A 22,075-nucleotide genomic window follows, 5' to 3' on the forward strand; every position below is an offset into this window, starting at 1 on the left:
TGATGTCATTAAACACCAAAACACAGCTGAGAGAAACCCTCAGAGCAGCACAGGGAACTGCCAAATTCCCCCAGATAACATCGGCTCCTGGCCGCAGAGAGAGGAAGAGCCAGGTATGACCCTGCTCACACAAAGCCTTCAGTCAGAAGCCTGGGGAAAAAAGAGAAGAACCAAACAGAAGCAGAGAAAGAACCTCTTGTGTGGCAGGCCAGGGACAAAGCAGCTCTTTGTCCCTGAAAACGCTGTGCTCTGGGATTTCCAGGTATTTTACAGCCCTACCTGGTCACTTCTGTGCATGGGTGGGGTGCAGGGAGGTTTTGAGGATGTTGAAATCTTCCTCATATGGAAAAATTCTGTCTCCTGATCTCCTGATACTCTCAGGGCTGGAGCCCCTCTGCTCTGGAGTGAAGCTGGCAGAGCTGGGGGGGCTCACCTGGAGAGGAGCAGCTCCAGGGAGGGCTGGGGGGGCTCACCTGGAGAGGAGAAGCTCCAGGGAGAGCTCAGAGCCCTTCCAGGGGCTAAAGGGGCTCCAGGAGAGCTGGAGAGGGACCGGGGACAAGGATGGAGGGACAGGACCCAGGGAATGGCTCCCACTGCCAGAGGACAGGGATGGATGGGAGATTGGGAATTGTATCCTGGCAGGGTGGGCAGGGCCTGGCACAGGGTGCCAGAGCAACTGTGGCAGTGCCCGGGTGGCAGTGGCAGTGCCAGGGCAGCAGCGAGTAGGGCCGTGAGGCCATGCCTGTTCCTTCTGCTCCTCCTCCTCCTCCTCCTCCTCCTCCTCCTCCTCCTCCGGGGGAAAGCTGCCCAGCCCAGCCCCGGTGAGTCCCGAGCGCTTTGGGAGGGAGCAGCTCACAAACTCCTGATGCTGCGGCTCTGTTTGCCACCCTGGCCTCCAGCCCGGCTCTATTTTTAATCCAGCTCCAGAAATATAGAAGAGGAGGGGATCTGGGGAGAGGGAAAGCCAAGCCGGCAGTGTGGTGGCTTTGGAGTTGCCTTTTTCGTGTCTCTAAACTGAGTCTTCTCCGATACTTTTTTTTTTTTTCCAAGGAAAAATAATTGCACTAAGGAGATAAAAAGATGATAATAATAAGCCATGGAGTGTTCGAGTCTGGGCAGGATGTCCTGTGAGGCTGAAAACACCATTTCATTGATAAAGACTGTGCAGGTTCCCCCTGCAGGTTAATCCCAGGTCATCCCCCTGTGAGGGGACGCTTTGGAGCACCTGAAGGAGAAATCCCGGGGCTGTGGTGGGTGCTGGAATCGGCTCTGCCAATGACTCCCTGAACCTTTTCCTGCTCCCAGGTCAGCTCCTCTGGGGAGGTTTGGAGCCTCCTCCCCTGCCTCCCACCCACCTAGGAGTCACTCAACCCAAATACTGCTCCTGTACTGGAAATAAATCAACTTTTAATATTTTACAATTACTTTAAAAGTTCTCTGCACAGTATTTTACAGATCAGAACAGACTTTACACAGATTTGCTGGGGCTACACAAATGTACAAAAACCACCCCAAAGAACCCTGGAATTCTCTCATTTCCAGGAAGCATCAGAGGTCAGAGCCTTCGACAGGATTCCGAGTCCCTGGAGTTTGTGCCTGATGGAAATTCTCCTCTCCAGGACTGCTGCAGGGCCAGCTGAACCCTGAGGGATTTCTGTCCTGGCATGGGTTTGGCCACGGACCCCAAGATCCCAAAGAGCAGCGTTTGGCAGGACAAGGTGCTGGTTTAAACCCTGAACAAGAACAACTCCTGCCAAATTCCAGCCCCGCTGAGAGAGCCCAGCACAGAGCCGCGGGGGGAAGGAAGATCAGAGAGAAAAAACCTTCTCAAAGTCCCTGCAAGGAGCCCCTGCACCCCGATTCTGATCCCCTGAGCCTGCTGGGCTTAAAGAGCCATGGAGAGGAGTGCCAGGCACCCCTGAGGAGGGACAGCCTGGCAGGGCCGGGCAGTGCCAGGGTCCTGCCCAGGACAGACAGTGCCAGGGTCCTGCCCAGGTCCCTGCCCAGGCAGTGCCAGGGTCCCTGCTGAGGCACCTGCACCCCCAGGAGCTCTGGCCCCTTCCCTGGCAGGCTGGACCTCAAGTGACACCGCTGCTGTGCCACCAGGCTTGGGGACAGCGCCAGGAGCTCACCAGTCCTGCTTCCTGCAGGATCAAGGAGCCCTGGACTGACCCCACTGTGGCTGAGCCCTGCAGCCCCCAGCAGGGCCAGGGGTCCCTTCCAGACACATCCAGGGAACACAGAGCACTGGGATCAAGCTCCTGCAGCAGCCAGCGAGCTCCTGTGCTGCCAGCACCACTACAATCCCCAAAAACCACCCAGAAACAGCCCCAGGCTTTTCCAGTCCTATTTCTTTGCTCATAGGGTCAGATTACCCCTAAGTATCCTCAAATATTGCACCTTTCTGTACCTACAGCCTTGCAGAGGGGGAAGAGGTTTGGGATGTTTGTGGGGGGAGATCTCAAATCCTGCTGTCACTGCAAATGTCACTCTGCAGGTGGCCCTGAGGCAATCCCGGTGCTTTCCCCAGCACTTCCCTCCCTGCTGGGAGTCCTGCACAGCTCCTGATGGATTTCCAGCAGCTCCTGAGGGTCCAGACCTGGGCTGGCTCTGGCACACCGTGCTGGGAGCAGGATGCACGAGCAGGGGCCGGACTGGGAGCACAGCTCCGTGCTGGAATCCTGCAGGAATTGGGAATTCCTCTCCTGGGTGCACAGGAAATACACGGATCCACCAGCCTGTCCTTGCCCTGGGGTGCCCTGCTGCACTCAGCTCCTGGGACACAGCCAGCCCGTGCTGCAGGCTGCTCTCCGCTTCCCTGCAGGGCACCCGACCTCCAGGAGGGAAGGGAAACCTGGAGAAACCTGTCCCCATCCCAAAAAACTGTCCCGAGCGTCCTCGACCTGCCACAGGTGAAATTCCACCAGGACGTGGGCTGGTGTTTCAGCAGCACAATGGGATCTGCAATTGTCACGCACTGACAGCGCTGAGGCACGGACATTCCTCTTCCCGAGTGTCCCCACGAGCTCACCCTTCCCCACACCCCACGGGCACTGTTTTCTGGCAGGGAATATCCCCGTCCTTGCCCTGCCCTCCCACCAGCTCTTGGCATCTGCTGATCCCCAGGAGGTGTCCAGGAATCGCTGTCTCCCCTCGCTGAGGAACCCCCCGACACCGGAGCACACCGACCCCGCTCCCGAGGAGGGGCTGAGCCCGGGGCAGGAGCAGCTCAGCCCCACAGCGGCACCACAGCGACCCTGCAGCTGCAGGAGCTCCTGGACAAGCATTGCTGGGGGTCCTGTTCCTTCTCCTGAGCCTGGGCTGGCGTGGGACGGCGCCTGCTCTGCAGGGACACGGCTCCTCTAGGGCAGGGCCCCACTGAAGGTGGCAATGGGCAAACACAGCAGGGACTGGAACTCGGAGGGGTCCTGGGGAGCCACAGGGGAGCCCCTCGGTGCCAGGGGGTCACAGTCCCTGGGCTTGTAGCACACGGAGATCTCACACCTGCAGGGGAACAGCAGGAAACAACCTCTGAGAGAGGCGTGGGCTGAGAGCCCTCAGGGGCAGCGGGAACGGGGCTGAGAGCCTAGCGGGAATGGGGCTGAGAAACCTCATGGGCAGCAGGAACGGGGCTGGGAGCCCAGCGGGAATGGGAATGGGGCTGAGAGCCCAGCGGGAATGGGGATGAGAACCCAGTGGGAATGGGAATGGGGCTGAGAGCCCAGCGGGAATGGGGCTGAGAAACCTCATGGGCAGCAGGAACGGGGCTGAGAGCCTAGCGGGAATGGGAATGGGGCTGTGAGCCCAGCAGGAATGGGAATGGGGCTGAGAAACCTCATGGGCAGCAGAAACGGGGCTGGGAGCCCAGCGGGAACGGGAATGGGGCTGAGAGCCCAGCAGGAATGGGAATGGGGCTGAGAGCCCAGCAGGAATGGGGCTGAGAACGCAGCAGGAATGGGAACAGGGCTGAGAGCCCAGCAGGAATTGGGCTGAGAGCCCAGCAGGAATGGGAACAGGGCTGCTGGGACCTGAGCAGGAGCATCCATCCAGGCTGAGCTCAGAGCCTGCGGCTCGGATGGGTGGGTCTGGCTGCCCCATCCCAGCAGCTCTGGCCACAGTTCCCACCTGGTCACACTCTGCAGGATCTTCTGCTCATCCTGGTCCAGGCACACGGCGAAGGAGGACTGGACCCCGATGATCTGGGCTTTGTCCACTTTGATCTGGGACACGCTGATCTGCTGGGAGGAAAGGCTGCAGTGAGGGAGCAGCTGCCTCAGCGCCTTCCCTGGGCTGGGCAGGGCAGCGGGGGGCAGGACCGGGGACAGGACCGGGGGCAGCAGCAAAGGGATGCCCCAGGCAGCTGCTCCCTCCAGCCCTGCTCCCTTCCCAGCTGGGCCAGGCCGACCTCACCTCCCCAGATGTAAAAGCTGCAGGGTTGGAGTTACCTGATTGAAACTTTTCTTGGATTTGGAGTTCTGCCTCTTGACCACCTCGGTCATGGTTAGGTTGAGACATTCTGTCTTCGCGGCTGCAGAGAAGGGAGCTGCCATGGCCTGGGGCTCTGCTGGGAGCCCAGGTGGTCCCTGCACCTCCCAAAGCACCCCAGGGCGGAGCTCCAGCAGGACCCCACTGCTGGGGATGCACTGCAGCAGCCCCGGCTTTCCTCCCCTCCTGCTGGGTGTCCTCTAACTCCAGCTGCTCCCCAAGCACAGCGGGAGAGAACATGGAAACAGCAGCAGAAGCAGTGCCAGTCCCCGCAGGACTCCGGCTCTCCCCGCGGGGCCTCTCCCGAGCCTCCTCTCCTGGAATTACACTGACATCCTCTGGCCAAACCGAACCGGGGCCAAGGGCACCGCATTCCTCTCGGAAGGACGGGCATCCTCGGAGAGCTTTCTCCCCAGAGAGGAGCTGAGGGCGCCCTGATGCAAACCCTGAACTAGAGCAGGAGCATCCACCCCAACATCCAGAGGGGGCGAGAAACCCGTTCCTGATTCTCCCAGGATTTGGCTGCATGGCTCCATGGATAGGGAGGGGCACGAGGGACATGTGGAGCTCCACGGAGCACGCAGGGATGTCTGTCACCCGTTCCCCTGATTATCCAGCTGGCAAACACCTGCCAGGCACCGGGCACATGAGGGAAAAGGACCCAAACCCCCCCAGTTGTCTCAGAACTGGATGTGTCTGACGGCCAAAGCAGCAGCTCTTAAACAAGAACAAACCAAGTACACGCATGACCAAGAGCCTTGGAGCTTTTCAAAGGCTCAGAGCTTGATTAGTTGGAAACCTGATTGGAACAAAGGCTTCTGAGGCCAAGGCGGGCAGCTGGGGCTGTGTGTGAGCGGCAGGAAGGGAACCAGGCTGCAGCCCCAGCCCTAGTGCGGGTCTCAGACTCAAAGAGAGAAACTGAGTTTCAAGCCAGGCAAAAGCCTGGGAAAGAGTTGGAAAAGAATGTAAATAATTCTTTATCTCTCTTGTTTTCACATTGTTTATAGTTAAGTTCTATCACTGTGTGTCAAGCACTGTACACCAATGCTGTGTATTGTTTTTACTTCAGGACCAACGGAGTTGGTCTGCACTAAGCTCTGTATAAAGAGTGGTGGATTTTGAACAAAATTGGAGTTTTACTCTCAGCAGCCTTTGGAGTCAGAGTCTTTTCGTTCCCGTCCTGCCTCAACAGCATCATCCTAGTGGATGTTTTTCCAGCTTGAAGCTTTGGGACAGTGGGACAGGAATGTCCTCTGTCCCTGCTGTGGTGCTGAGGATTGGCACACACCCCAGGACTACAGCACAGCTGAGGGAACATCAGGAGACTCCCACACATCTCCTGCATTCTCACCTCGCTCATTTTCCAGCGCCCCCCACCCTGCCCTGGGCACAGCCCCCGTACCCACCGAGCTCCTCGTGCCTCCTGCAGGCCTTGCTGAGCCTGACGGACGTGCAGACCTTCTCCACGTCATTCCAGTGGCTCCTGCCGCTGGCAGCCGTCTGCAGGGAGCAGCCAGAGAGAAGCACACGGCTTGGAAAAGGCCTTTCAGGTCAAGTCCAGCCCTAAATCCAACCCTGCCAAGTCCTTAAGCACCCACCCCACATCTTTTAAACATCCCCAGGGATGGTGACTCCACCACTGCCCTGCACAGCTGTGCCAGGGCTGGAAAACCCTTTCAGTGAAGAAATATTCTCTAATATCCCATCTAAACTTCCTGTGGTGCAGCTCGAGGCCGTTCCCTCTCCTCCTGTCCCTGTTCCTGGAGCAGAGCCCGATCCCCCCGGCTGTCCCCTCCTGGCAGGAGCTGTGCAGAGCCACAAGGTCCCCCCTGAGCCTCCTTTTCTCCAGCCTGAGCCCCTTCCCAGCTCCCTCAGCCCCTCCGGTGCTCTGTTCCCTTCCCCAGCTCTGTTCCCTGCCCTGGACACGCTCCAGCCCCTCCAGGTCCTTGCCATGAGTGTCCCAGAGCTGTCCCCAGCTCTGGAGGTGCCCCAGCAGTGCCAGCACAGACCTTGCTGTATGCAATCTGTAGTGTCAGTGGGATTGCTTCCCTGTCTCCATCGATTCCCAGCCTTTTGCTGCCTGGGCCTGCAGGAAACAAGGAGCAAACATCACATTTCTCATCCCCAGCCTTCCCTGGCTGCTGGCACAGCAGCACACCCAGGCCTGCAGAAAGGGGAAAAGGGCTTGCTGAGCACAGCTGTGGGGCAAAAAGGCAAAACAGAGAAAAGGTGCCTTAAAAGCTGCGGAAAACAAAGAATCCAGAGTGGATTTACAGCACAAAACTGCTCTGCAGAACTGACAGTGGCTCTGGCTGAGCCGGTGCAGAGGGGTCAGAGCTCAGGGAAAACAGAGCAGTAAAGGCCACAGGCAGCTGCTGTTTGTTCAGGCAGGTTTCTGCCCACCTTACCGCCCTGACACACTGGGCCTGACACCTTCTAACTGGTTTTTCCTCCCAGATAATTTTTTGCAGCTGTGAAGCGGTGCCAGACAAGCCAAGGGGAAACACTGGATTCAGCACTGGAGGTTCCATGGGTTGGGGGGAAGAGCTCTTTGTCCAAGCCTGGCTTTGGGGGAGCAGGGAGGGGGAATTTTATGGGCTCTGCTTCGAAGGACAGATGGAGCTCCCAGCAAAGCCGCTGGCTAAAGCCACCAGGAACGCGTTCAGGCGCAGTTTTGGGGGCTGGCCATGAGAGGTCCGTGCGAGCCGCACTTCACCAGAGCATCCCGGGCTGGGTGCCGGAGGAACTGCAGCCACACGTCCCTGCCGCTGCCTCCTCTCTTCTATCACTAGGTTATAAATATAACACAAAAGTACAAAAAATGCCACGCAGAAGGCTCCAAGCACACGCACAAACCTGGCTTTGCCCAGCCAAACAAGGAGATGGCAAGAGGGATTTTGTCAATGACACTTTGGGCAAAGCACAATGAGCAAGCAGTAGCAAGGAAAGATAAAGAGCTGCGTTTGGCAGGTGCTGAGGGGAGGAAGGAAACGGGCTTGGAGGTGTTTTATTGTAAATCCATTCTAGAGTTCCGAGCAGCACAAACAATCAGGCATTGCCATGGTTTCACTCCTGGAGGGGATGCAAGACTGGGATGTTTCTCTCCCAAAGCAGAGCAGAGCTGTCTGGATCCTGGCTCAGACACCTCCTGCAGCCCCCTTCCCTTCCCTTCCCTTCCCTTCCCTTCCCTTCCCTTCCCTTCCCTTCCCTTCCCTTCCCTTCCCTTCCCTTCCCTTCCCTTCCCTTCCCTTCCCTTCCCTTCCCTTCCCTTCCCTTCCCTTCCCTTCCCTTCCCTTCCCTTCCCTTCCCTTCCCTTCCCTTCCCTTCCCTTCCCTTCCCTTCCCTTCCCTTCCCTTCCCTTCCCTTCCCTTCCCTTCCCTTCCCTTCCCTTCCCTCCCCAATTTCAGACCCCCGGAGCAGGCGGGGCTGCAGGAGCAGCTACAGACCTGAGGCCTTGATGGCCCTGGTGGCTGCTGAGTGTCCCAGCTCCAGGGAGTGGATGAAGACCTCGGTCCTCTTCTCCCCCCCGATGAAGGTGAGCTGCCAGCGGGACAAGAGGGACACGTGGGGGTGAGGGGGCCCAGCCCGGCCAGGCAGCCTCCACCCCTCTCAGTCCCTAGGACACGGGTCAGCTGGGGAAAATCCTTCCACGTTCTCAAAGCACCTTTCAGCAGCCGCTTGGGGTGGTGCCTGCCTTTCGCTGGACTTCAGACTGTTTGAACAGATCCCCAAACAAGCCAACATTCTCGTTCTCACTTAAAACTCCACTGGGAAAAACCCACAGCGAGCCAGCAGCAGGGTCTGGGAGTTGCTTTGGGAGCACAAATCCTGCGTGGCTCTGCTCAGCAAGCCCTGCTGCAGCTGGTCCCCAGCCAGAGCCCCAAAGCAGGGGCTGCAGCCCCAAATGCAGCCGTCCCCACCACAGCAGGCACACAGCGGGGTGAGGAAAAGTCGCCTCATGGAGAGGCTTCTTTGGGAAGCAGAGCTTTGGAGAGATTCCAGCAGCGTGGAAAAGCTGGCAGCGCTGCCAGGCACCGCTCTGTGCGTGGGGAACAGCACTGGGGTGGAGAACTGCTCGTGGGTCCTCATGGGCAGGGCAGGAGCTGCTCTCAGTCCTGAGCCAGGAGCGCCAGCCAGGGCGCCAGGGACACGCAGGGGACCAGAGGGGACCGAGGCACAGGCAGAGCCGCTCCTCCCTTCCCGCTGCCCACCTCGGTGTGGTAGAGCTGCAGCGGCACGGGGCGCGTGGCGAAGCGGCAGTAGTAGAGGATCATGTCCGCCAGGATGGGCAGCTGCTCCCGGGAGTCCTCCTGGGGCTCAGCCTCGGGCTTGGCACACTGGGGCGGCAGAAGGGGCCAGAAAGGTGATGGGGGAGGTGGCACCTCCAGCACAACTGCCCACCCACCCTGCTGGGCACGGACCCTCCCGCTGACCACCAGGAGCCCCAGCCACATCCCAGGTTTGTGTGGCACGGCAGGAGGCTCTCCAGACGGCTCCCTGGGGAGGGGGCACAGCCCGCCCTGCCCCTGGCACGCACGCACCTGGCACAGGACGCCCATGGGCAGGTTCAGCAGCCCCAGCACGTTGCGCTCGTACCAGGGGTCCAGCAGGCCGATGTAGCGGGAGATGTCGTTGGTGCTGCTCTCCATCCCCGCCGGGGAGGGGTCCTGAGAGCGGACACCGGGGTCACCCGGAGGGCTCCCCCGGCTTGCCCCACCTCCCCCGGCACCCCCGGGCCGGGCCGAGCCCCGGGCAGCGCGCACCCACCTGCGGGCGGGCCGGGGGCTCCCCCGGGGACGGCGCGGGGTGATGCTGATGGCTCTGCGGGGCGCAAGGGGCCGCGCCGCTCCTCTTCACGGGCACGTAGAAGAACTGCAGCCTGAAGTAGCGCGTCAGCGAGGGGCAGGAGCTCTCCTTCAGCCTGGGGAGGCGCAGAGGGGCTGAGCCGGGCCGGGCCGGGCCGGGCCGGTCCCGCGGCCCCGCAGAGGCTCACCTGAGGCGGCTGTAGGCGCGGGCCAGCTTGCCCGAGATGCGGTCCGAGCCGAACACCACCACGCGCAGCGTGCCCGCCGCCTCCCCGCCGCCGCCGGGCAGCGGCCGCCGGGGCAGCCCCGGTGCCCGCGGGGCGAGCGGGCCGGGCCAGCGCTGGGCCGGGCCGTGCTGCGGCAGCGAGAGCGCGCGGCGGGAGCGCGCGGGCACGCGCGGCGGCGCCGGGGGCGCGCACAGGCTCTCGGCGCGCCGCAGCGGCGGAGAGCGCGGCCCCGGCCGGTCCCGGTGCCGCCCCAGCTGCCGGCCCGTGCTCCGCAGCAGGCGGTACAGCCGGTCGGTCAGCGACTGCCGCTGCTTGGCCGGCCCGTCCGGCCTGCCCGCCGTGTCCAGCGGGCTCTCGTCGCTGTCCTCGGCGTAGCCGCTGTCCATGCAGTCCTTCAGGCTGGACACGAAGGACTTCAGGGACTTCCTGGAGACCGCCGTCAGCTCCGAGATGGACTCCTTGGAGGAGGCGAGGAGGGACAGCCGCGGGGGCCTGGAGCCCTCCTCGGACAGCGCGGAGCACACAGAGTCACTGGAGATGGCAGAGAGCGGGGCCAGCAGCGAGTCCTGCTCGGGGGAGCCGCCGTCCGGCTCCACATCCTCCTCCTCTTCCTCCTCCTCCTCATCCTCATCCTCCTCCTCCTCCTCGTTCTCTGAGGCCAGGGGCTCAGCGATGCTGCACTCCTTGCTGAGGACATCGTTGAGGATGTCTGAAAGCAGCCAGAGGGAGGAGGTGTCTGCCACGGGCTCCAGCAGAGCCACTGCAAACGTGGTGACCCCCGACACCACTGCCACTCCTCATGGCCAGAGCTCTCTTCCGTCCCGGTGTCAAGCAAGGAGCTGGAAACCTCCTGCCCAATGACTTTCATTTTCCACAAAAGGCTCAGCTTGGCAAAGAAAATTGCATTTCTCTCCTCGAGGTTCTGCCTGGGTTCTCCAAAGGCAAACTCCCCTTGGGCTTTTGTTTCCTTCCCACCCAGCTTTCACCACGTCCTCACTCTGATCCAGGTTTAAAGGGAGCAAAGCTGAGCCTTTGGCTGTTCAAACCCCAGACTGACCCACCCCGGCTCCCTGTCAGGGCTGGCCCAGAGCTCTGCTCGCGCTTGCCGGGGCCAGCAGGGGAGAACACGGAGCCGTCCCAAGAACAGACAAGGTCCTTCCAGGAATGGGGAAGCACCAGCTCAGCAGAAGGGGAACCTTCTACTTCTCCAAAGCTGCTCCGGGGCCCAGCTGAGAGCTCAGCAAAGGCCCCGACTCACCGAAGTTGTCCTGGTCCCAGCTGTAGGTGTAGCAGCGAGCGGGGGGGATGGGAAAGGGGTGCAGCTTGCGGGGCTGGGCCTCGCCTGGGGAGACAGGAGGGACAGCGGTTGGTTTGAGGGTCCCCCAGGGCCACCCCTGCCAGTTCCCCTGGCCTGGGAGGTGCCACCCACTCCCGGTGTGTCCTGGGCAGCCCAGGGCACGCTGAGCCCCAGGGCTGCTGTCCTCAGCTGCAGGACAAGGGGACACTTCACACCGCCACAGCCACCAGGTCACAGCGGTCACAGCGGTGTCTGATTTCACGCTTTCAAGGGCCGGACCACTCGTGTGGTCGCTGTTTAAATGAAAGCGTTTGTGGCTCAGGTGTGGTTATTAAACAGGACCTGGGGCCGTGCTCTTTATGGCAGTGGCTGCACTCGGCTGGGGCTCTGTAAAACCCCTCTCCCCCGCGGCTGCTGCGGGGCCCGAGCGGGCAGAGGGCCCTGGGAGGGGAGGGATGGGTGCGGGAGGGATGGGTGCGGGAGGCTCACCTGAGATGGCAGGGAAGGAGGCGGCCCCGGCGATGTCGCGCAGCGTGTCCTGGAGCCGCTCCCGGGCCAGCGCGGGGTCGGGGCTGGCGGCCGCCGCCTCCTGCGCCTCGGCAGCGCTGGCGTAGAGCTCCGAGAGCTCCTCCAGGGGCTTGGCCTGCGGAGCAGAGCGGGGGACACGGTCAGGGGTCCCTCCACCGAGGCAACACACGGGCAGCGTCGCTAACGGGGGGACTCCCCCCTCCACTGCCCCGCCCTCCTCAAGTCCCCCCAAACTTTTCTCATGAAAATAAAAATGACTTTGAAAACACCCATGGTTTTTTGCCTCTCCCCGAGGTGTTTCTCTGGTCAAACAAACACTTTTGCTGATTTTCAAATGTGGGGGCCCTTCCTCTCTCCACTTTGGGATGGGAAAGGAGTGACAGGATAAATGGGAGAGAGCCCTCTGCACACACTTGGCAGAACACTTCAGCCCTCAGGTGTAACCTGAGAAGGGGAAAATGTCATTTTTGCTCCAAGGAGCGTTACCCAAACCCTTTTCCTTTGCTTGGCGCGCTATTCCGAGTGGGACACGCACAGCCCCTGCCCGGAGCACTGCCCGGGCGCTGCCCCAGCCCACCTTGAGCAGCTGGTGCAGCCCCTCCAGGTCGCAGCGGGTGCCGAAGGTGGCCTGGTAGAGGTGCTGGAGGAGCAGCAGCAGCGTGGAGCGGCGCGGGGGCTCGCTGGAGCTCAGCCTGCGGGCGATGGACAGGAACTCGCTCTGCACCTCCGAGCGGTTCAGCAGCAGCACCGTCCTGGGGACAGGGACACGCTCAGGCCACACAGCCAGCCCGGCCCGGCCAGCGCCTGGCCCCGCTGGACACGAGGGAGCCCAGCACCCCTCCCTGCTGAGGGGCAGCTCTGAGGAGAAGCTTTAAGGAGAGCCCAGCTCCGTTCCCAGCCTCATCTCCCTGCTGGCAAATGAGGAGGGCAGGGAAAGGTCCAGCCCCGAATGAGGTGCAGAGTCTGCCTGCCCAGAGCTGCAGGGGCTGGGAGGGACTCGCTGCCGGCTCCCAAAATCGCGGATCAGAGCGTGTCCCAGCTGCTCTCCAGCGTGCTGAGATCAGCAGCTCCCCGGGGAGGAGGCTTTGCCTTCCTCACCTCTGCAGCCCTGCAGGGTCACCGGCACAGAGCCCTCAGACCCTGTCCCGAGCCTCTGGAAATGCCCCAGCTGCTCTCCTCGGCCCTCCCACAGCTCAGCCCGGCCTCCCAGCCCTCCTGCCCGGCCCCCGGAGATGCTGCAGTGTGCCAGCCCGCGGGGGTGCCACAGGGAGCCCAGCCCCAGCAGCGCCCGTGGCCAACTTACACCGTGGAGCTCTGGCAGTTCCTCACAGGCAGCCCCTGCTCCGTCCTCACCAGCCTCTGGAAGGTGATTCCTGCGGAGAGAGCAGAGCAGTGAGCACAGAACCCCTGGGGCTGCTGTGCCCACATCTGGAGCTGGGACAGAACCAGAACCCCTGGGGCTACTGTGCCCGCAGCACAGAGCTGGCACAGAACCCCTGGGGCAGCACCGAGAGCCCTGGTGGGGACAAGACCCAGCCCTGGTGGGGACAAGGCACAGCCCTGGTGGGGACAAGGCCCAGCCCTGGTGGGGACAAGGCCCAGCCACTGCTGAGGGGCCAGCCCAGGAGCAGGAAAAGCCAGGATGGGAAGGGTAAATCCCAGAGCGATGGGAGATCCCCCACAGATGGGGCAGGAGATCTGCTCCAGCCCCAGCTCCCTCTGCCCCGCTGCCCACAGGGATGGCAACTCCACGGGTGATGTTTGCCAGCTGCTCCCACGGGCTGCAGCCCCCAGGGCCAGCAGGTCACTGCCACCACCAGCACCCACGGGAGGGGGCCCAGGACCCACGGGAGGGGGCCCAGCACCCACAGGCCCACCCGGACCCACACAGGTCACAGAGCACCGACCCTCCTGCAGAGGCACCAGCCCCAGGGTGCAGATCAAAGCTGTTGGGCTCCTGGCAAATATTGACAGTGGTTAATTCTCGTTAATCTTTGCCCTCACTGCAATAAAAAGCTTTGGCCTCGGCCCCCTGGCAGGGCAGGGGCCTTGAGGCAAGCCTGGAACAGCCTGGAGGGTCCTGGCAGCTGAGCAGCAGGGGACACACCTCCCTGGGGGATTCCCAAAGCAGAGGCAGCCCCCACAGCACCTCTGGCAGAGGAGGAAACCCACTCTGCCCTGGCAGGGGGAACTTCGGGGCCAAAGTCCCCCCTCCCACGGTCTGGGGCTCTGGGGGTGGCACAGGAACGGGGGCAGCCACCCTCACCCAGCACCAGAGCTCTGCAGAGGTGTGGAAAGCACAGCCCCGAGCACGGCACGAAGAAACGGCCAGGAGGGAGCTGGGGAGCCCCACAAGTGTCCCCATGTCCCCATGTCCCTGCAGCTCTGAGATGGGGCTGGACACAGCCAGAGCCACGGTGGCCATGGCCAGTGCAGAGCTCCCAGTGCACAGGTTGGGATTTTTCCATCTCTTTGTTCCTGTGGAAGCACCTTTCATCCCATCCCCAAGTCCCCATCTCACAGGACTTGCTGCCCTGACAGAGCCCTTGCATTTCCCATCCCCCAGAGCTCCCCAGAGCACCTTCCCAGTTTGGGGGGTGGGGAACACCCCCAGCCACGGGCGCACCCCCCTCCCAGGCCTCCCAAACCCTGCCCAGGATCAAACACGGGCTGCAATGTGCTCTGTGTGATAACAGCTCTTCAAAAGCCCGCAGAGGCAGGGAGAGCAGGCAAAAAGGCTTTGGGAAATAATTGGAAGAGCTGCTCCACTGGGAGCCACAGGACATCCCCAAGGAGCCCTTAATTAAGAGGAGCCCTGGTGCTGCCCGTGCATGTGCCAGGGCTGGTCACAAGGAGCGTCTGGGCTGGTGGAACAACCCAGGCAGTGCCTCAGCCCCGGGAAATCTCCATGGAACAGCAGCTCGGAGGCTGCAGCGCCCCGATGCCCACGGATGGCCCCTCTGCTGTCCCCCTCTGTCCCTCACACAAAGGACAGCCCGGGGGAGCAGCAGCACGAGCTCTGCTGGGGAAAAGGCCCCGCAGACTGAAAGCCAGCCGGGAGATGCTCAGCCATGTGGCTAATTGCCCCTGAGCCAGGGCTGGGGAGCCCGGCACGCTCCCTGCACACGAGGGACCCGCCAGCGCCAGCGGCCGGCCCGGCTCCTGCACAGGACCCCGCTCCCACCTTGTGCTGGAGCACCAGGAGCCTCCTCAGGGGGAGGGGGCAGGGCCCGACCCCCTGGAGAAGGGGAGGTTTGGGATGGACACCGTGTTCCCAGGCTGGGAATGAGCTGGGATGGACACCGAGCTCCCAAACTGGGATGGACACCGAGCTCCCAGGCTGGGATGGACACTGAGCTCCCAGGCTGGGAATGAGCTGGGATGGACACCGAGCTCCCAGGCTCAGGAAGAGAGGGGGGAATGAGACAGGAGCAGCAGGGGACAAACCCCAGGGCAGGGCTGGGTTTGGAGCTGGGTTTGGAGCTGCCAGGGCTGGGTTTGGTGCTGCCAGGGCTGGGTTTGGTGCTGCCAGGGCTGGATTTGGTACTGCCAAGGCTGGGTTTGGTACTGCCAGGGCTGGGTTTGGTACTGCCAGGGCTGGGTTTGGTGCTGCCAGGGCTGGGTTTGGAGCTGCCAGGGCTGGGTTTGGTGCTGCCAGGGTTGGGTTTGGTGCTGCCAGGGCTGGGTTTGGTGCTGCCAGGGCCCAGGGCAGGGCAGAGCAGGACAGGGGCACTCACCTGGCGCCTTGAGCTCGTTGCTGATGAAGGTGAGCAGCTCCCGGAAGGTGTCACAGTAGGGCACGGGCCACGTCAGGAAGCTGTGGTAGACACTGGCAGCTCTCAGGAGCAGGTCAGAGCCGGGTGGGAAGTGAGGGGCCTGCGGGGACAGGGATGGGAGCTGAGAGGAGCAGAGACCCCGAGTGCTGTGTGGGAACTCCAGGGCAGTGGCAGGAGGGGAAGCAAAGCAAAGACTCCCCCTGTGCCACCCCATCTCCTCCCAGGGAAGGGCCACAGGATCCCCCAAGCTCCAAAAAGCCACAGGATCCCCCTGAGCTCCAAGAACCCACAGGATCCCCCTGAGCTCCAAGAACCCACAGGATCCCCCTGAGCTCCAAGCAGCTCCTTCCCAACCTCCCCAAGCAGGGCTCACATGGCCAAGCCTAAGTATAAATTCCTTTTTAAGCCCCACGAGCCGTACAGATGAATTCCACACAGCCTGTGCTCGTGCAGGATCTGGCAGCAATGATTTCCTTGGGATAATGATGCATTGTGCTGGGAATAATAATAATAAAAAAAGTATTTCCTGGGAAGGCTCTGCTCCTTTTCATTCATGTTGTCCGTGTATTTTGCCCAACTATAAAGGGTAAAGAAAATAATTCCCTTTTATTGTCCATCTCCCTTTCTGATTAGCCCAGCCTTAAAAAAATAGCTTCAAAACCCCCAAAGCTAATTTTCTTTGTGTCTCAGCTTGTGCAATGGTTGCTCGATCCTGATCCCTCTGGATTCACACAGAATCTTTCTTTTTGGGATGAACTGATGAGAGCAGGCTGGGACGTTCCAGCCGAAGCCACCCTGATGTTGGAGCCTGCCCGGGGCTGGCATCAGTGGGCAGCCTCAGCACTTACGCAGAGCACGGCCGAGTAGAAGAGCAGGGCCAGGGGCGTCACCAGGTCGTAGTCACACTTGTCCTGCACCTGTGGGAGCAGCCCGAGGGCACAGGGGTGAGCTGCTGGCCAGGAGCACCGCCCAAAATATCCCTGGAGACTCCAGCCCTCACCATCCCCTCACCACAGCCGGGAGATTCCCTCATCCCTGCGGTAAAACCGCCCCCAAAGCCCAGGAACCAGGCTGGGACAGGCAGAGCCTCCTGCTCGGTCTTCCCCCAGGTCTGGCCGGGCACCCAAACCTTTGAGGCAGCTCCCGATGCCTGAAATGCCACAGAAGTGGCTGTGAGCAGGCAGCCGGGGGATCTGCAGGGTGCCAAGCGGGGTTTGGGGGATCACTTGGGGATCACAGCCCATCCCTGGGGATCTGCAGGGTGCCAAGCAGGGTTTGGGGGATCACAGCCCGTCCCTGGGGATCTGCAGGGTGCCAAGCAGGGTTTGGGGGATCACTTGGGGATCACAGCCCATCCTGGGGATCTGCAGGGCTGCCCCAGCAATGGGGATGGGCTCTTCCTCGTGGGACACCCAGCACTGGTGCCCCAGAGCTCTGCACCAGCCCACCCAGCCCCCAGCAATACCTAATGAGCCCGCACCCCCGGCCAGCTTTGCCAAAGCCACGGAGCTGCCGACGCCTCAGAGCCCGCAGCTCCTGCTCACCTCCTTGGTCTTGCCCAGGATCTTCTCCACCAGGATGAGGTAGTTACCGGCGTCCCGGCTCACCAGCTCCTGCAGGCTCCAGCAGTTCAGGCACAGCCCGGCTGCAGGGACAGAGCCATGGTCAGTCACAGAGGCATGGTCACTCATGGCCCCATGGTCACTCCCAGAGCCATGGTCACTCCCAGAGCCATGGTCACTCACAGAACCATGGTCACTCATGGCCCCATGGTCACTCATGGCCCCACGGTCACTCCCAGAGCCATGGTCACTCATGGCCCCATGGTCACTCATGGCCCCACGGTCACTCATGGCCCCATGGTCACTCCCAGAGCCATGGTCACTCCCAGAGCCATGGTCACTCATGGCCCCACGGTCACTCATGGCCCCATGGTCACTCACAGAGCCATGGTCACTCATGGCCCCACGGTCACTCACAGAGCCATGGTCACTCACAGAGCCATGGTCACTCACAGAGCCATGGTCACTCCCAGCCCTGCGGTCACTCCCAGCAGCCCAGGCTGTCCCCAGCTGGGGCTGGGGCATAGGCAGGACTGAGCTGGGTTTATCCCAGCACCCCATAGAGCGTGACTCGACCAAACCCAGCAGGGCAGTGAGTGAAGGAAAACTCCTTTGGGAGGGAGAGCCCCTGCAGGGCCCCAGGAAACTCCCGGGGAGGAGAGCAGCAAAGCCCTGAGCGGGCAGGGACAGCAGGGCAGGGGCAGTGGGGCAGGGGCTGTGGGGCAGGGGCTGAGGGGCAGGGACAGCAGGGCAGGGGCTGTGGGGCAGGGGCAGGGGCTGAGGGACAGGGACAGCAGGGCAGGGACAGCGGGACAGGGGCAGTGGGGCAGGGGCTGCTCAGGGAGCCGGGCTCAGAGCCGGGGCTCAGCTCCGATCCCCAGCAGCACCAGCGGTGCCAGGAGCGGGCACGGCACACGGCAGCGCCGTGGGCGGCCGCGGAAGGATGAGGCTTTGCCATTTCTTTTCTCAGAAGTGCCCCCAGATGCCCTCTTCCTCCTCCGCCTCCCGGAGCAGCTCCTTCCTGGCCTCAGGGGCGGCGTTTCCCCTCAGAGGGGGCACTGGCAAGTCGGAAATCCAGAAGCACCAAAGCAGAAGGCAGCAGCGGTGCCCACGGCGCTGGGCACGGCCCCTGGTGCCATCAGAGGTGGTGGAAAGCGGGAAGGGCAGCTCGGGGAGCTGGCTCAGGGAGGTGCCCAAGGGCAGCAGGGCCCGGCTGGCAGCCACAGCAGCCTTGGGGAGCACAGCGAGCCAGCCTGCAGCTGCTGAGACACGGAGCTGGACGTGGGTGTCTGGCACAGGGCACCCCCTGGCACTGCCACCCAGCCTGGGCAGAGATCACCACAGGAAAAACCAGCACCAGCCTGCAGAAATCAGCTCAAAGGGTAAAACCCGCCAGCACCACCAGAGCCAAGCCCAGGGCTCCCCCTCACCAAAATCTCCTTTTTCTGCTCACCAGAAAGCAATAAAGCATTCTTCTTGTTTTTCACACTCTAATTTGACCATGGTCTCTCTCCTGCAGCACAAAGCCAGCCCTGAAGAGGTTCCCCCATAAGGAAGAGGTTTTCCTCACAAGCACTTTTCTAACGGGGATTTTTATGAGTCACAGACAATTCACTTTGATTTGGTTTCTCCAATAACTTCTGCAGGAAGATCTTGTATTTACACTCACCACAGACTCATCCAGGCTGCAAATCTGGATGGCCAAACCCTCACAACTCCTCCTTGCTGAGTTCACAGCCCTCAGCTCCTCATCCCTTACTCAGGGGGAGCAATGTGTTGGAAACCATTACTCACCCTCTCCAGAGCAACCTTGTGTGAAAGTTAGCACAGAAAAATAAAGCTTTACATCATTTACAAAATTCAGCAAGATCTCAGCCCAAAAAGCTGTGACGTGGTGTGTGCTATCTTGGTGTATGGAAAGGGTAAAAAGAGGGGAAAGGGTAAAAAGAGAAATTGGGAAATAGAAGTGAGAAACGAGGAAGGCGAAGGTTCCAGCCCAGCCGAGAGCAAGATGAAAGGATTCACTGACTTGTGAGGATCAGCCCTGCCACAAACAACAGCCTGGGCAGGACAGCAATAACGAAACTGTCATTTGGAGCTCGGGGAAGGATGTGACAACATCTCTGAAAGGCAGCAGGGGACAGCTCTGCTCTCCCTGAACCCCTCCTGCCCCTGCAGTGACCAACCCTGCCCTGCCCTGCCCGGCTGCCAGGAACCAGGAATGTGGGTCACACCTCCGGGCCCCTTCCCAGGGCCCGGGAAAGAATGGGACACAGAGTCGTGGGCAGAACTGCCCCAGCCCAGCCCCCAGGTGATGTTCCACCATGGAAGTGGCTCTGATGGCTGTGAGGGGATGGCAAAGGGATTCCTCTGGGATTTGGCAGCAGGTAGGATCCTGTCTGAATCTCTTTGTTGGTCTTGTAGGGGAAAAGAAAAGCAGAAAGGGTTGGAAGAACTGCACAGACCAAAAGGAATCAGAATCTGACAGCCCCCGGAATCTTTCATCCGTAAGAGGGTTTGGCTGTGATTTAATCACAGCTCATAGACACAGAGACAGAAAGGTCAAAATGATGTTCAGAAATTATTTCTGTGTGGCTGCTCTGCCCTCACCACGCCAGCCCCAGTCCCTCCACAGCCCCCGAACAAGGCTCAGCTCTTGAGGCCAGCACGGTGTCTGAGGCAGGGCCAGGCTGACACCAGGTCCCTGTGCTGAGTGTGACAGTGCAGCAGGGGCACACCCTGCCTTGGGGCAGCTGGCTGATAGCACAGAGCCTCTCCTGGGCTGGGCAAAGCCTTCTCCTGTCCCCAGCTCACTCAGGGACAGCTGGCAGCACGGGCCAGACCTGCCAGGACCTGCTCAGGGTCCTGCAGCACCAGCAGAACACCCGGAGGACTGACCAGGCTGGAGCTCCCTCTGACTGACTCTGCAGGGGAAAGGCCTCAGCAGCAGCAGCAGCAGCAGCAGCAGCTCCCTCTCAGCCAGAGAGTCCTGGGAGAGACCCAGCAGGGCTGGGGGGATCCAGGGGGAGGCCGGGGCTCACAGGTCACCTACCAGCCCATCTGCTGGACGCAGCGTCCCTGCCCAGCCCGTGCAGACACCTCTCCAGCGCGTGGTGGATCCTGTCCTCCGTGCACGTGGTGTGCTGCATTTTCATTCATCTCCTGAACCCAAGGGGAAAGAAGGAGCAGAGTTAATAAAGGGCTGCCCGTGATGGCTCCAGGGTTACGGGCGATGGCCACAAACCCACCCCGAGCGGTGCAGAACTGTCCCCTTGCCGCCACACAGCCTCAGTGAAGGAAAGGTCCCCGTGCCCTTGTGGCAATGGTGGAAAACACCGAGGGGACATGAGCCCAGACTGCGAGGACATTGTGACATTGCGCCTGCAGCCCTGTCACATCCCAGCTCTGCTCCAGGGCCCAGCTGCCACCAGAGCCTTGGCTGGCAGAGCCCGGGCTGGGTTTTATCCCAGCCAACCCACACCCAAGGTCTGGGACAGCAGGGACAGGAACGGGGGATGCTCCTGGCCCTGAGCAGCCAGAGGTGGCCAGGTGGCCATTCCCTCCTCCCCTGCAGCCCACAGGGACCCTGGGGCGGGTGTCCCCCTCTCCCAGGGCTCTGAGATGGGTCCATCCCAAACATGCTTTGCCTCTTGTTTGGAAGCAACAGAAATGCACAATAATAATCGAGTAAGAAGAAATAAAAGCTGCCAGTGCGACAAAACCCCCTGCAAGGTAGCCCTTGCTTTCACCCAGGACAGCACCCATGCCACACAGCCACGTCTTTCCCAGAGATACCCTAAAATCTCAGTTCTCTGCCCATTTGGCCATCATTTGGAGCCAGCACCCAGCAGAGGCTGTGCCTATCACAGCCCCACCTGCCCCAGAGCCGCTGTGACCATGGCTCCATGGCCCTCCCTGCCCCGTGTCCCCAGCACAGCCACCTCCAGTGCCAGCACAGCCACCTCCAGTGCCAGCAGCTCCCTGGCAGGGCTCAGGAAAGCTGAGCCTGGCTGCTGGAGCTCCCTGGAAGCACAGGGAGCCACCGCCAGCCCTGCCCCTGCGCTGGGGAGAGGCCACCAGCAGCTCCCCGGAGCTGAGAGCAAACACCCCGAGCAGACACCCCTGACCTGCCCCGTGTCCCTCACCCCAGCGGGGCTCCTGGGCTGCTTCCCTCGTGTGCCACTGCCAGAGCCTGGGCCGGGCAGAGCCTTTACCTGAGCCCGCTGCCAGGAGCGCCAAGGAACGCCGCGGTGCCGCGGGGAAATCGAGACAGCGCCTCGGCCAGGCTGGTGGCAGGAGAGAGGCAGTGAGCAAGGGCCCAGAGGGTCTCACAGACACCCCTGCAGCAGCCAGCTCAGAACCCAGCTCAGTCCCTGGAGGGGAACGGGCTCCTCGCCCCGCAGCAGCCCCGCCGTCCCTGCGCGCGTCCTGGCGCACAGCGGGCAGGGAATGGAAAACGAACAGCCCCGGGATGCTGCTGTGAGCTCCAGCCCGCGGAACGCGCTCCTCGGGCGGCTTTTCCTGCTGTGCCACGGACCACAGCCCGAGCTCCTCTCCCGGGCAGTGCCCACGGACCACAGCCCGAGCTCCTCTCCTGGGCAGTGCTTAGGGAAGCATTTCCCGTGGGAAAGGCTTTGCTTCGCCACCGCAGCGGAGCAGAAACTCTGCCACCTTTTCTGCCGTCCCCTCCTCGCCCTGCCACCCACGCTGAGCAGCCAGGGGCAGCTCTGGAGAATGTAATCTGACTTTCAGGAGCCCTGGTAAGCATCCTGAGAACACCAATAAAAACAAGTGCTGAGGTCAAGGGTTTGGGAAATGCTTTGCTTTTATGAGGCTGTTGAGCAGCTCCATGTGCACCACCCCAGTGATGCCCCAGCCCTCTCCACACTGCAGGGACAGCTCCTGGTTTTAAGAGCCCTGAGGCCTCAGAGAAACCCAGCTGCCTCCAGGTTTTATCACATTTTCAACAGATGTCCAACAATTGCCAGCATCAGGGCTCAGGGCAAGGTTAAACCCATCCCCTCTGAAGGTGCGAGTGCCCAAAAGGGCAATTTATAATAATTATTATAAATTATTTAAAATTTTAATTATTCATTGTTATTATAATAAATTTCTAACCAATTATTTTCTAAAAAAGCCCTGATTAAAGTGAGAGAGAGAAGGCCCAGGACAGCAAAACTCAGCTTGGGAAGTACCCCAGGATTATTTGTGAAATTCTCCTTGCATGGGTGCCAGACCCTTGAGGAATTTCCATCCAGGATTGCTTAGTTAAGAGGCTTCATTCATCTCTGTGGGACACAGAGGTGAACAGACAAATTAAATATTTCTTTTAATTAACACCAAAACAGTAAACATTTACCCTTTGGTGGGAAGTGGGAACCTGCTGACCACTGGT

The 22,075-nt window shown here is 61.1% G+C and overlaps 1 protein-coding gene across 3 annotated transcripts in view; it reads right to left on the reverse strand.

The window, feature by feature from the left end:
- Positions 1–1,387: 1,387 nt before the first annotated feature.
- PIK3R5 (phosphoinositide-3-kinase regulatory subunit 5) overlaps positions 1,388–22,075 on the reverse strand; it is a 38,067-nt gene continuing 17,379 nt past the window's right edge. For 2 of the 3 annotated variants that reach the window (XM_032751632.3, XM_032751633.3), the window contains exons 2-19: positions 19,733–19,842; positions 16,663–16,763; positions 15,967–16,035; positions 15,080–15,218; positions 12,646–12,715; positions 11,920–12,094; positions 11,304–11,457; positions 10,776–10,859; positions 9,479–10,226; positions 9,253–9,406; positions 9,027–9,152; positions 8,697–8,822; positions 7,932–8,025; positions 6,495–6,571; positions 5,892–5,985; positions 4,446–4,528; positions 4,126–4,238; positions 1,388–3,504 (exon numbers count right to left, since the gene is read on the reverse strand). In XM_032751632.3, coding sequence (XP_032607523.3) covers positions 3,363–3,504; positions 4,126–4,238; positions 4,446–4,528; positions 5,892–5,985; positions 6,495–6,571; positions 7,932–8,025; positions 8,697–8,822; positions 9,027–9,152; positions 9,253–9,406; positions 9,479–10,226; positions 10,776–10,859; positions 11,304–11,457; positions 11,920–12,094; positions 12,646–12,715; positions 15,080–15,218; positions 15,967–16,035; positions 16,663–16,763; positions 19,733–19,835 — 2,652 coding nt within the window. In that variant the 5' untranslated portion in view covers positions 19,836–19,842 and the 3' untranslated portion in view covers positions 1,388–3,362. The remainder of the gene's footprint in view (positions 3,505–4,125; positions 4,239–4,445; positions 4,529–5,891; positions 5,986–6,494; positions 6,572–7,931; positions 8,026–8,696; positions 8,823–9,026; positions 9,153–9,252; positions 9,407–9,478; positions 10,227–10,775; positions 10,860–11,303; positions 11,458–11,919; positions 12,095–12,645; positions 12,716–15,079; positions 15,219–15,966; positions 16,036–16,662; positions 16,764–19,732; positions 19,843–22,075) is intronic. The other variant, XM_032751634.3, reaches the window with a different exon arrangement.

The sequence above is a fragment of the Taeniopygia guttata genome, chromosome 18 (assembly GCF_048771995.1).
Source record: "Taeniopygia guttata chromosome 18, bTaeGut7.mat, whole genome shotgun sequence".
In the NCBI taxonomy this organism is placed as follows: domain Eukaryota; kingdom Metazoa; phylum Chordata; class Aves; order Passeriformes; family Estrildidae; genus Taeniopygia; species Taeniopygia guttata.